The 12,788-nt window shown below is 38.1% G+C and overlaps 1 protein-coding gene across 1 annotated transcript; it reads right to left on the bottom strand.

Moving 5' to 3' along the window:
• Nucleotides 1-1,461: 1,461 nt before the first annotated feature.
• LOC139125467 (sialate:O-sulfotransferase 2-like) lies at nucleotides 1,462-12,460 on the bottom strand. Its single transcript, XM_070691543.1, has 4 exons — nucleotides 12,322-12,460; nucleotides 3,974-4,135; nucleotides 3,327-3,533; nucleotides 1,462-2,939 (listed from the first exon to the last, which is right to left on the bottom strand). Exons 1-4 carry the CDS (start codon nucleotides 12,437-12,439, stop codon nucleotides 2,587-2,589), a joined length of 840 nt encoding a protein of 279 aa, XP_070547644.1. The 5' UTR covers nucleotides 12,440-12,460; the 3' UTR covers nucleotides 1,462-2,586.
• Between the last annotated feature and the right edge of the window lie 328 nt (nucleotides 12,461-12,788).

The following is a 12,788-nucleotide window of genomic DNA, read 5'->3' as shown; positions in this document are numbered from 1 at the left end:
AATTTTATTCTCTTCGGGTGAAAAATCACACGCCTAATTCATTACTAAGGGTATCGTACAAAAATGATATGGTGACATTGTTTGTATTTAGCATTCGGAGTATTTTTGGAGCCTACAAGATGGAAATACAGACATGAATATAACAAACAATTTTACTGTTCCTACCTTGCACAAATGTGTTGCCGTCTTGTTTTTGTTCTGCCGTGAGATAGAGAATCATCAACATCGTCATACCACAGACAGATATCGATACTAGGGCATACTTCATTGCAGGGCTCGAAATTAGCGGTAGTCCCGCGTCCACAGACTACCAACTTTTCCCTGGGGCTACCAAAGTCAATGAAATGGTAGCCCACACGGACTACCAAAGCCTGGGACATGAAATACTTGGCGTGCGATGTCCGTCACTTTGGGACGAGCTAAATGCAGTCAACATGCAGTTTCATTTTTTTTGAAGCAATTATCATTTCATCTGTGAAGAGTTTTTTCTGGTGACTGTTAAAATTTTCATTGTTATGTTGTTGTTTTCACAAGATGCCGAGCGTTTGGAGTTGCTTTTCCGTGTGTAGTCTTTGCATGCCAGTTCACACTATGCTGTTGGTCGGCAGCATACAAGACGTACTTTTGTCAAGTTTTGGAGTTTTGATGCTGATATTTAACAAAACTGTCACTTCTCTATCAAGAGATTGTGTCATCAGTTTGATTTGAAATAGTAACGTAAAACACTGTATGAGTTAAGCTTGGCTGAGTTTCGCTGTCTTTTATCCATGGTTGTCGATCAGTATCAATGTATTACGTTCTGTATAGAGAGGCTCGGGTGTAACAAGGCATGCCAGTTCATAAAGATAATGAGAATATTTTTTTCTGTTTTTCTTTACTCAGTTAAAATTTCTTTGGATGTGTAAGCCGATTTTGAAAGTGATAGAAAGTGTTAAAATAGGGTTTCTCGAGTTGAAGCCCCTAGTTTTACTGCTATTTTGTGTTGCTGAACCGAGGCTTATACTCGGACGAGTACAGTATCCCTAAACTAAAATATTCATGGACTACCAGCCATTGTCACTGGGCTACCAACTTCAGAAAATGGTAGTCCAAGTGGACTACCAGTGTAAAAAGTTAATTTCGAGCCCTGCATTGTGACCTTTAACATTCGTGTAACAATTGCTGAATGAAAAGAGTAAGGAAGGGGACACTTTTCCCGGTGACGAAAAGTCAGACGCAAGGTATCATATGATTGTTTGCAACAAAATAGTATCATATATAAAACATATGTTACCGTATGCAAATTGGAATACAAGCCTTAGGACTAGGTAAAAAAAGTTATTTAATATCTTTTTGTTTGTGTCACCATGTGTTACCAGTCACTAATTTACTCCTTAATCAACAAAGACTTTAACGATCAGTTAGGTGTCCGATATCTGAACGTAAGTGGACTCATACTGAGGACTAATTTTCAAAACAAAATACAGTATAAACGAAATTTGCAATTTTATTCTCTTCGGGTGAAAAGTCACACGCCTAATTCATTATTAAGGGTATCGTACAAAAACGATATGGTGACATTGTTTGTATTTAGCATTCGGAGTATTTTTGGAGCCTACAAGATGGAAATACAGACATGAATATAACGACAAAACGAGTAATCTCTAGAAGGAACCACTCCATCACAGTGCTATATCATGATACCATTAATCTAGCTAGATCTAATGTGAGACATACTGTGTTCACACACAGCAGTAATTCCGACTGCCAAGTAAGACAGCAACGATAACTTCGATCTGTAGAATGGCATAATACGTACAGACTATTAGAAAGACATCACGTTACATTCTGTGCATGTAAAATACATTGCGTTACATCCTGTACGTGTAAAATACATTGTCATTTCTTAAATTTATCCCTTTCCCATGATGTCCTCATAAGAAAACGATGAAGGGAATTGAATGAGGTACTCAAGGAAAACTGCCATATTTATCCTAAGTATTGGTCAAAATCATTTGTTTGTCAGACACTCTTCATGGTGAATAATACACCTCATAAGATAATATAAATTGTAAATAGGTTCCTTTGACAAGTGTTGATCAGTCAAACCCTATTACATTTAGTCCCCCTTTGCAAAAAAGTTGCATGTATATGTCATAACGCGATCAATGATTCATCTGTAGTTTTACTGATAGAAACGCTCTGTCAATCGATTGGCCAAAAAATATCGTTTACTCACTTTCTCATTGTCACTGAAGTACATAGTAGGGGAAGTTATTGATCCGTAGTGCCGCTGTTACAATGTTGCAGTACTAAAACAATATGTACAATAGGTATATAAGTTGGCAAGAGAACTTACGCGCGTGTGTATGTTCGTTTGAATGTTTAACCTTCAAACGAACATAGTTAATTTGTATTTTTGTTTGAGGTTACAGAATTTACAATAGCCGACATGTTGAAAAGATTTTGAAGCCTGTTTACACATTTATTTTACATACTTTTGCTTGTGGTTTATCAAAAACATTCAACATGACGTGCTACATGAACAGGTAATGTAGCACTGTTTTCTGATGTTTGTATTCTTTACTATGCATACTAACGCCAGAGTTAAAAAGGGTGTACTGGCGGAAAACCTCTCGCTATAAGCAAACTCGATGCATATTTGATTCTTCTCTCGAAATCCAAACCGAGGCTCTTCAGAATGTCATGCTGTCGTCTTCTTTCATCTGTTGGCATGTCCCTGTGGAATTCACCTTCCGAAGACATTTTTAAACACAGAAATCTGTCTTCTTTGACAGTGACATTGAGGAAGCGCAGTATAGTATGCATTTGCTCAGCAGTGTGATCGACTAAATCCTCGTAGTGAACCACCAGTAGAGGGCGCTCTGTATAGTTGCTCAATGTTTTCAATGCTAAAGTTGACCAGCTTTTGAGTAGAGTACGGATTGAAACAGCAAACTCTGAGAGAGAGAGAGAGAGAGAGAGAGAGAGAGAGAGAGAGAGAGAGAGGAGAGAGAGAGAGAGAGAGAGAGAGAGAGAGAGAGAGAGAGATTTTTGTGAAGTTGAAAAGACTAATGCATTTATGAAACCGCAGTTGAATTCAACTATTAAACTGAGAACATTATCCTTGCTCTGGTAAAGAAAAACAGATAGAGACATAGACAGAAAGAACAAGGAATCCCTATGACATTCTATTTTGTCATTTCCGATCGACTCGGAAAAGTGGAACAAAATTTTTCATAATTTTGCATTGAAATTATGAAGGACTTGGAGGGGCATTCACAAGAATAACCCTTGGAATACAGTTTCGGAAAAATATGTGTTTAAAAATTCATTTCGTTTCTTACCTTCACGACCGACCATCTCCTCGCTCCATGGTTCAAAAGATGTTTTTCCTGAGTGTTGTCTGTTATACTCGGCAGATATTGCTCCATATGGATTCCTTATCAGGAAAATGATGGCATGGTATCTCTGTGACATGTTTGGCTGGTAACGATGAGTTTTCACGGCAATGACTCGACCAGAGTCACCATTGTCCATCTGGCCAAGAAACCCTACATTGTGCAAAATGAATGGGCGACAAACCATAATGTTACACTACTGCTTATGTTCCTTTCCTTGAAAAAGTTCGTTTGAAAGGCACATGTAAGGATTCCTACAAAATGAGTGGAGTGCTTCATTTTCATATTTTTTTTTAATTTCTTCATTCCCTCTTGACCATAGATGATTTTGTCGATGGTGTTTTGTAAGGTTGTACGAGTGAATTTCCTTGACTTCACGAAAGGGGGATTAGACATGTCAAACTAGTTGATATTTTGTAAAGTATAATTGCGTATATTATAAACTTTATGTCTTCATCATAAGTGAGAAACCATTTAGTCCAACGGCCAACGTCCATTTAGTCCATTTAGTCCATTTAGCTCACGTCCTATTCCTACAGTCATTACCTTTACATTAAAATTATCTCGTAGAAATAAGTAGGAAAAAATCTTACCCGCTTCGTAAAGTAATTTCTTGTGGCTAGCAGAACCAGTGTAGATTCCTGAGACCAATTCTAGCAAATGTCTTGCCCAGGTATTGCCAGATCCCGGAAAACTTAGGAGGGCTACTTTAGGTAGGCTATGCGGTGCTGCAAAGTGTACATCACAGTGATATCCTGTAAGCAACTCATAATAAGCAAAATTATAATATACTTGGCTGGAATCCGGCAATCTGATTGGCTGGAGCGGGGTTTATATTCTCAACAAGAAGACCTGCGCGCCGCGTAACATTTTTGAGCTCGCGCAAATTTCGAACGCCAACTTGAGAGCTCAGCGCGCCGTAATGTCGAACAAGTCTATGGCTTCAGATTGTTTTTGATCGTTAAATTTTAGTCTAGTGCAGCTTGACGAACCAAAATATGAAGAGTTTCTGTAAGCAGCGGAGTCTGTGTAACAACACCATAATTTTTTAAAGTTTTGTGAGCGTTTTTTAAAGTAAAATTCTTCAAGTTCGATATGTAATCGCGATATCGATGCGCGATGTGTTGCGTAACCGTAGTTTATGAATTCAACTGTGCACGCGCGCGCGTTCTGAAACGTTCTTTTTTAGAGTTTGTATGAGGCTGGGCGCTCCTGAACTCTCGTTCCAACTTCGGCCCTAAATAACGAAATTGTCAACTTGTTTTTAACTTCATCATATTATAATGAGGTTATAAACGGTGCGCTCGGGTATTTGGTTGCGGATATAAGACCTCTGGGGTGAAAATTAGCATATTTGGGTGAAATAATCACCTCGCTTCGCTCGGTGATTATTTCCCGCCAAATATGCTAATTTTTACCCCAGAGGTCTTATATCCGCAACCAAATACCCTCGCTTGCCGTTTATAACCTCTAAATGAACCATTGATCAATTCGAAAATTAAGTAATCACGTGTTTGTGCTCATTCGGGTCAGAATAGATCGAGTCAGAAATCAAATCATTCTTGATAGAGTAACCTTTTCAAAGCAAATCGCTGCAAGAGTTTAGCCTTAGCATTTGTATGTGAAGTAAATTATTTGGTAAAAATGGTAATAATCTCCCTTGTATGGAATACCGGGATATATACCCCTCCGTATTTGCTATTGGGTGAACCCCTGATGACTTATCGTGCCGATTTCTGATAGTTAGTTTTGTGTAAATACGCCAGTAACATAATCCTCTATTTTAGAATGTGATTAATGGGATTATTAAATGGCAAGTTCATATTACACACGTATGAAGTGTGTATATTACACGTGTATACATTGTTTATTTTTACAATCATTTTCCAAATTCTGACTATTTATCTGATCTAAGCGATTGGAGTCTATCGCGGAGGTATTGTACCAAAGTTTTGGCGGGTGTGATACGTCGAGGATGGAGGAGAACCGAAAATGGTGAGCGCTGTATAATCAAGGCGTCGCGAACAGAATCCGAAGTATCGAATTCTGAACGAACATGGAAGAAGACATGTATCATCTGTCGTAATTTTGGCTAGTTTTCAAGACAGATCGCAGCTTTTGAAAGGCAACTTTATATTGCTTGGATGTGATCCAGATGACTGCGATATCTATTGTACGTTGGACATACCAATCGCCGACTGATTTCAACGAATTTCTCCGAGTCGATGTTCAATGTTCTGAGAACTAATGGAATTTAGATCAGTGAGATTCAATTCAATTGATTGGCTCTGCCCGGCAGGGTTTGTGTGGTACCGTTGGGCAGGCTTAAAACTGGCAACACATAGCCCTGCCGCGCGGAGCAAGGAGCTAATTTAGCAAGACTGCGGCCGTTTTGAAATATTCGAGCTGAGCGGCTCCGATGCCGACCAAACGTTACGCGGGACTTTGTTCTGTGATTTGTAGTATTTGTCAGAGCGAAGATATTTTCTCACAATGTGTGATCACACATATACAAAATTGACTGAGGTGGTATTGCGTCAATACTCCACTGCAATCTAATAGTCTTGGTTGGTCCTTTACCCATGCTAAAAACAAATTAGCCACAGATTCCACAACAAAATTCACACCAACGAATTTGTATGTTTACCCTGCGAGAGTTTGCCCGAACACAGTCATCGTACTGCATGGAATAAAGCAAGGGTAACATGTATCGGATACATAAAGAGTTCTTTTAATTTAATCCTTCATAAAGACTACAGTGCCGAAATATCAGCCACAATTAAACATCGCCACAAGTCCTTCTGATAGCATTATTGGAACACAACTTTTGATTTCAATCAAACAAGGCAGTATTGCTGAAGGCAATGAGTTCTTGGGCTGTGATAGAGAAATTTTGAGGACAATATATACTACTATTCAAATATGGTCTTGAATTTCCTCCTGTCAATTAGGCATTTGATTAACTGGTTATTAAACGAAGCAATGGCATGACAACGGCAAAATATGTCTAGCAACTTTTGTGGAGTTTGAGGCAGGGGTTCTTTATTTATGGATTTATAGTGGAAATTGCTTAAACTCCTTAAATATTCAAATTACAGCAAATTTCTTTTGTTCTCGATGGTAGATGTCTAATATTTAGATGGGCATATTTTGATTTCTACCCTATAGTTATCCCTATATACCAAAATCGGACATCCAGCTCTGTTGGCTTGCTCAGAATTAGATATGCGCATAATTAATTAATGAGGTACAATATGTGGTGTCATAAGGTGTCCCATCATACCAAATATGAAGGGTGTAGCACTTGTGGTTAATGAGTTGTGGACAAATATATCTATTTGAGGTCAAAGGTCATTGAGGTCACGTGACATTTTGTCAAAATAATTGTATTGCTAAGTTATTCCTATATACCAAAAATCAGACCTCTAGCTCTATTGGCTCGCTCGCTTGAAAACAATCTCATAAACCTGGCCATATGGGCAACTGTGTATGGGCAGCTGGATACTTGACTTCCCGGAGAAGGCGAGCTGTCACGTTCAAGCTCAGGATTATTTGTCGATGAAATTTCAGTAAATTTACCTTACCTACATGAAATTTTTCTATAGGCTGAAATTTCGCCTAATTTTGACGAAATTGCATCGATTTTTCAGGTTCATATCCGACATTTTTTTAGTTTTGAGTGCAGAGGCAACATGGCTGCGACCCTGCTAAAGTGCGGGTTGCGGGCTGTGGGCTGCGGGTTTTAGAATTATGGCTAGATTTCTAATATATGTAATATGGCATTTAGTATATAAGAAATAAAACCTTTAGAATGTGTCTATTATCAATAATGATGATCAGGTCTATCGTACAGTATCCCTTTTCCTGCGAAGTCCATATTTCACCATCAGGTCAAGATGGTTAAAATTAATGAAACACTACTATATGGTGTATTTTAACGTAATACTGTATATTTGAAGGCTGTTGAAAACATCAATGCTGTAAACTTGATTTTTTGGACTAAAGATGCTATAACAGACCAAACCAAATGGGTGAAAATACGTCATGTCTGCTAAACTAAAAGCGGCGATTCCGAGGACCAATTTATTTATTCCGAGCTGCCTGGCCATTACAAATAATTAGGGATCTGAATCACTTTTCTTTCTTGCCATGGATGTGAGTGAGAAATATACGTAATACCAGACTGACAAAAAAAATCGCGCCTCGGAAATGTCGCCACTTATCGCGGAATGAAAATTGTTACATTTCTAGTATCAGGCCATAGGAAGTAAATTCTTTGTAATGCATCCATTCACAATTCGGTTCCAGGGCAACTCATACAGAAAATTAAACAATGCCTAGTTAAATGCAATGCATAAGGAAAGATTTGACTTAAAAAAGCGTAGAAGTGATGTGTATTGTAAATGTCGTGTATTTTTCATGAAATCTTTAAAAAGAAAAAGACGTACAACAAAGGACTTAGTTTACTTTGCCGTTTCGGTTCAAGCGAGGTCGCGACCTCAGAGAACGACATTCTGCTAACATTTTACGCGAGAATTTCAGTGGGAAAAACACGCCGGTGCGTTGCCTTATTTTCAGGAATCGATCTAATAGGAATATTTTGGATGATTTTGTGTTCTGCAGCTCTCAATAATTTATCTCCTAATATCATGAACGTATGACTTGCACCTGCAGTATGATAGTCGCTCCATGCCGGTATGCCCCCTTCAAGCATTTGATCCAGCGTGACTTTGAAAAGTTTCCTAGGACTATAATCGTGTTCACCACAATAAAATTATTTGAAACGGCGTTGAAAACGATTTTGAAAATTGTGCTTTTATCGGCGGTTGAACTAATCTGAAGTGTGAGAAGGGCGAAAATGATATCAAAAAACACACATTTTTTCATGCCCGCAACCCGCAACCCGCAAAATAGCGCATCCGGTTGACCCCTAGCCCTGCGTACGATGCTATGTGCTACAGCTAACACACAGCATTCGTACTCAGGGCTAGCGAGATAGAGTTGCCGACATCGACGGTTATTTACGAGAAGTGAATAAAAGACTGTCATTTTTGGAAGCGATCGAGTAGCTTAGGTAGGCTGGGATACGACTTGGGCCCAAGAACGCTGAATTTTGGCAGTAATTTGGCTTTTTACGTGAAGTCCCAAAATGGATTTGAAATCACCGACCCTACGTACGGGTCTTTGCAGGGCTGTGGTGAGCGGGGCGATTAGCTGTAGCGGAACACACAGCATCGTACGCAGGGCTAGTTGACCCCAAGTGAAAATGTGTTCGCGATCAAATCTTCCTATATTTTTTTCAGAATTTTCGACAAAATCATTGCTTCCTTAATCTTTTGTAAAATATAAAATACTAAAATAAAAATGCGATGTGCCATGTCTCCAGATTTCTAAAACATCGTTCGTTGACCGTTCGACGGAATACTCATTTCGCAAACTTGTGACGCAGTTGAAATTCAATACTGACCGCCAAATAATCTTAATGAGACGAGATCATTCTAGACCCCGGTTCTCGACATCCTCCAAATTATCCAACCATTCGTGTTAGAGTTCAGCTCGCTTAGAGTATCATAACATTCTTCGGCCTTCGTTTAGATCGACCCTAATCTCTCCCATTTAGGAAATAAATACACAAGCTACCTCGACAAAACTTCGTGCACCATCCAGGACCAAACGCACTACAAATCTGTCTTGACGTCATCATCTCCTTACATGGTAATCGGCATACCGTATTTTTTAGCAAAGGAGACACAGAATACGTCGGAGTATTCAGTTTCAAAACGTATTACATTGTGTGATGTTGTCAAAAAAAGGTAATGTTACTGCAGTGGTATAAATTACAAAACACAAAAGTTCAAATCAGTTTATTTTGGACTGGCTTTACCCAACATTTCATATTGTTTCTTATGCCAGATTTGACCACGTACTTACTGGCGACCCTTTACATGCAAATTTTGTGTCAAATGGTGTGTTCTCTGGAAAAACAAACGTACGATTCTATATGAAGGAGGCGAAATTTGCCCTCAAAACTCGAAACCACCCCTTTATGGGGTGTACCTAGCTATTTTGAACGAGCTTCTCGAATCTGCAGCTCTATTTCGAAATGATGGTCTGGTTTTCTCAGCTCAAGGATAAGTGTTCTCCATGGCTGTGGGCATTACTATTCTCAACTGGGGGTACAGTTTCCAGTCGTAATGTTTTTCATTGTGTCCGCGATATAAAACCTTTCCTTTTCACACTTTCACTTGATTAACACTAGTCCACATCTTGTCAGTGATTAAACATGTTTCAAGTTTAAATGTTAAATTCTGGTCTCGAGCCCTCCTGTTCAACCAAACTGAAATTACCCCTCCCACTTTGGCTCGTCCAGTGGGTGTAGCAAGGGTCGTGCCATCGCCTAGGAAACGGAGGGTGCATTAATTGTTGCATTTCGATGCACATTTTGATTATATTCAGAAGATTTTGTGGCAAAAACTCAGATAGAGAAGCATTTATATTCACATCTCACTTATTCATGACTGGCTGAGAGCAGCACTTCCATTAAGTTAGCATCATTACGCCATTTATTATGCCAAGAAAAATGAAGCCAAGACATTTTTGCCCTCCTGGTCTCAGCCAGAAATGGTTATACCTTACAGAGTTTTTTCCCACGGAATGAAAACAAATGTACTTGGGCTGAGGCCCAAGTACAACAATCAAAGACGGTGAAACCACGTGCTCCAAATTCTCTAAAATGAATTCAAACAAAGAACAGACATGAAAAGTAGGACTTTGAGAGTCTGAACTTTTTGACCTAGAGGGGAAAGATATATAAAGCCGTCGATGAAATCTGTAGTTACTTTGTTTGAAAGCTGACGTCATCCTTGAAGAGCGGTGGAATGTAATGAACTGATATCCAAGTTTTCAGATTGGCCAGTTTGAGTTGTAGTGTCAGAGACAGTACGAAATATAAACCTGTTTTACTTACACTGCGTAAAAACCCTATAATACTTACTGTATTAACATGGATTATTGCCTGTATTTTAGCTAAAGAGTGCATATACAGATGAATACAGTCAAGAATCCATTTTTTGTATTCAGCAAGCCTGTATTCATGTGGATTCATGTGAATTCACGTGTATTATACTATAATACAGGCAACTCATTAATGTGAATTTATCTGAATTATTGGGTTTTCATGCAGTGTTATCCGCCTTTCATTATCCTCGCAAAGTGCGCAAACGTTCGCAATTTGGTCAAACGTGTCAAAGAGATAAGTGCACACGTTCTGTCAGACCAGTTCTTCCAATTGAATAGTAAGGGAGAGTATATAATCTTTATCACTGCATCGGTTACTTGTAAAAAATAGAAAAATGAGTACTTAACTTTACATAATCCTCATATTTTGAAAGGTTTGATTCTATGGCTAATAGTTCCCTTAAATGTTTGGTCTATAAAGTTGGTTTATTGAATATAGAATGGTTGACCAAACATGAAGCAAAAAAAAAAAAACAAAATCATAGTACTGGAAACATTTAAAATCAAATAATACGATTTTTAGTGGCAGTATGCACTTGAAGTTTACATTTTGATCATGCCTTAAATACTGCTACTGTATCTATGGCAGATTTCTAGCAATTTGACATTGATACCATCAGGCAGGAATAAAATACAAAATAGCATTTTTCAGCACTGTACACTAGTTTTACTGTTTTGTATGTCGGTTTATATTGAAACGAAATGTCTTATAGCATCTGTTACTCGTGAACAGCAGTGCATCGTCATAGAAACCGCAATGTTCCAAGGCAACAGCGCACACCCGTGTAGGGAAAAGCCGATAATTTTTTTACAGCGATGTATCCCCGTCTAACGGCTTTTTAGAATCATTAAAGGTTTTTTCTCGTCCACGCATCGCGCTACTTTCAGATTGCACCAGACTACCAATCAAATTAACGCAATTAGGGTTAGCTGTAGCGGCCATCCTTACGAACATATTGATTTGTGAAATGAATGACAATAGTTTCAGTTCTTTAGTCTTGGCCATAAGTGAGATAACCTCCTTGCTGTTGAGACATTTAGTCTGGCTACTAACATTGAAGTTAATAAAATTTCTATATAGTTACCTTATCAACCTAAAGCGATTCTGTATCTGCCAACATTTAATATAATAATTTAGATGGCTAAATATAAATCTGGAGACACATTGCTTTAATGTCCTAGAAGGTATTTGATGGTGTCTTTGTTATATCCATGTATTGTGTCTTTTATCATCTTTTCTACTTAATATACCTTAAGTGATGTATTTCAATTTCTATTGTCTCTGATCCATAAATTGAACTCAATTTCAGAGGTCAAAATAACAGCTGCCGCAGCTCACCTTACTCATAAACATTATCATTATATTTCTCAGTTATTCTACATATACCAGGATAGACAGCTGTGCTAATACATTCCTCATAGTGCCGTTCTACATAAAACTGTACGATTACTCAGGTCAGAGGATTTGAAACCTCCATGGTCTAAAATCCAGCACAATATTACGAAAACGACAACACGATATGAAGATCAAGGTTGCAGATCAGAACAAGTTAGTTCATGTGTTCCTATGGAAATTGGTTTGCTGTGCCATAGCCCGCTGTCATTTTTATTTCTTTGGTTTTTTTTTCAAATAGAATAAGTGTGGAATAAAAATAACATGATATATTTCCTTAACATGAAACAGTTACAAGTCACATCAAGATGCCAAACTACAGCACTATGAGTTGGGACTAGTCTGATGTGAAAAATAGTTTTAGTAGTCTTACAATCGGCAAGTATGGAATTTGATTGCATGAAGAAGAAATTGATGACCAGATGTAACCTTTATTGTTGATACGTGAAAGGGAAAAGGGGAAATGAAATATGTAAAAGCACTGATGTCATGGACAGTCAATTTTGGAGTTACAATGGTGGATATTCTCACCTTGTACAAATGGGATGCCGAATTTCGTTTGTTGTACGATGAGATGAAGAATCATCAACACCATTATACAGGATATACAAATCCATATCAAGGAATATTTTATTTTGATCTTTGACATACTCCTTAGAATGACTACAAGAAAAGAAACAAGCAAGAAGAGACTTTCTTGGTGAATGCTGACAACTTTGTGAGCATCGTCCAAGTGGGTGACAGACGAGTCACTAAACACTATTACAGAAGACCGAGGAACACGCAGAGATTTTTTATATGCATATCTAAGGCGTCGGTTTTAGAGGAATATATCCTGCTATATATACGGTGAATACAGTAACATTCAAAAATGATACATTGATGTATGAAATGTACCACATCATTGACATGACAATGTCACAACGGACATGTACTATAACATTCATAAGATTCATAGAAAGATTCATATTAGTCTCTTACCTCGAAAAGCCAGACAA

The sequence above is a fragment of the Ptychodera flava genome (genome assembly GCF_041260155.1).
Source record: "Ptychodera flava strain L36383 chromosome 3 unlocalized genomic scaffold, AS_Pfla_20210202 Scaffold_25__1_contigs__length_14229661_pilon, whole genome shotgun sequence".
In the NCBI taxonomy this organism is placed as follows: domain Eukaryota; kingdom Metazoa; phylum Hemichordata; class Enteropneusta; family Ptychoderidae; genus Ptychodera; species Ptychodera flava.
Note: the sequence above shows the minus strand (reverse complement) of the source record. Positions and strands in the feature narration are given on the sequence as shown.

Excerpts from the sequence above, each read along its gene's own strand:
- LOC139125467 (XM_070691543.1), bottom strand. The coding sequence starts at position 12,439 with ATGTCAAAGATCAAAATAAAATATTCCTTGATATGGATTTGTATATCC. Across the intron at positions 4,136-12,321 it reads CGGCATCCCATTTGTACAAG|GATATCACTGTGATGTACAC; the intron begins GTGAGAATATCC and ends AGTTGCTTACAG. Across the intron at positions 2,940-3,326 it reads GGAGATGGTCGGTCGTGAAG|AGTTTGCTGTTTCAATCCGT; the intron begins GTAAGAAACGAA and ends TCTCTCTCTCAG.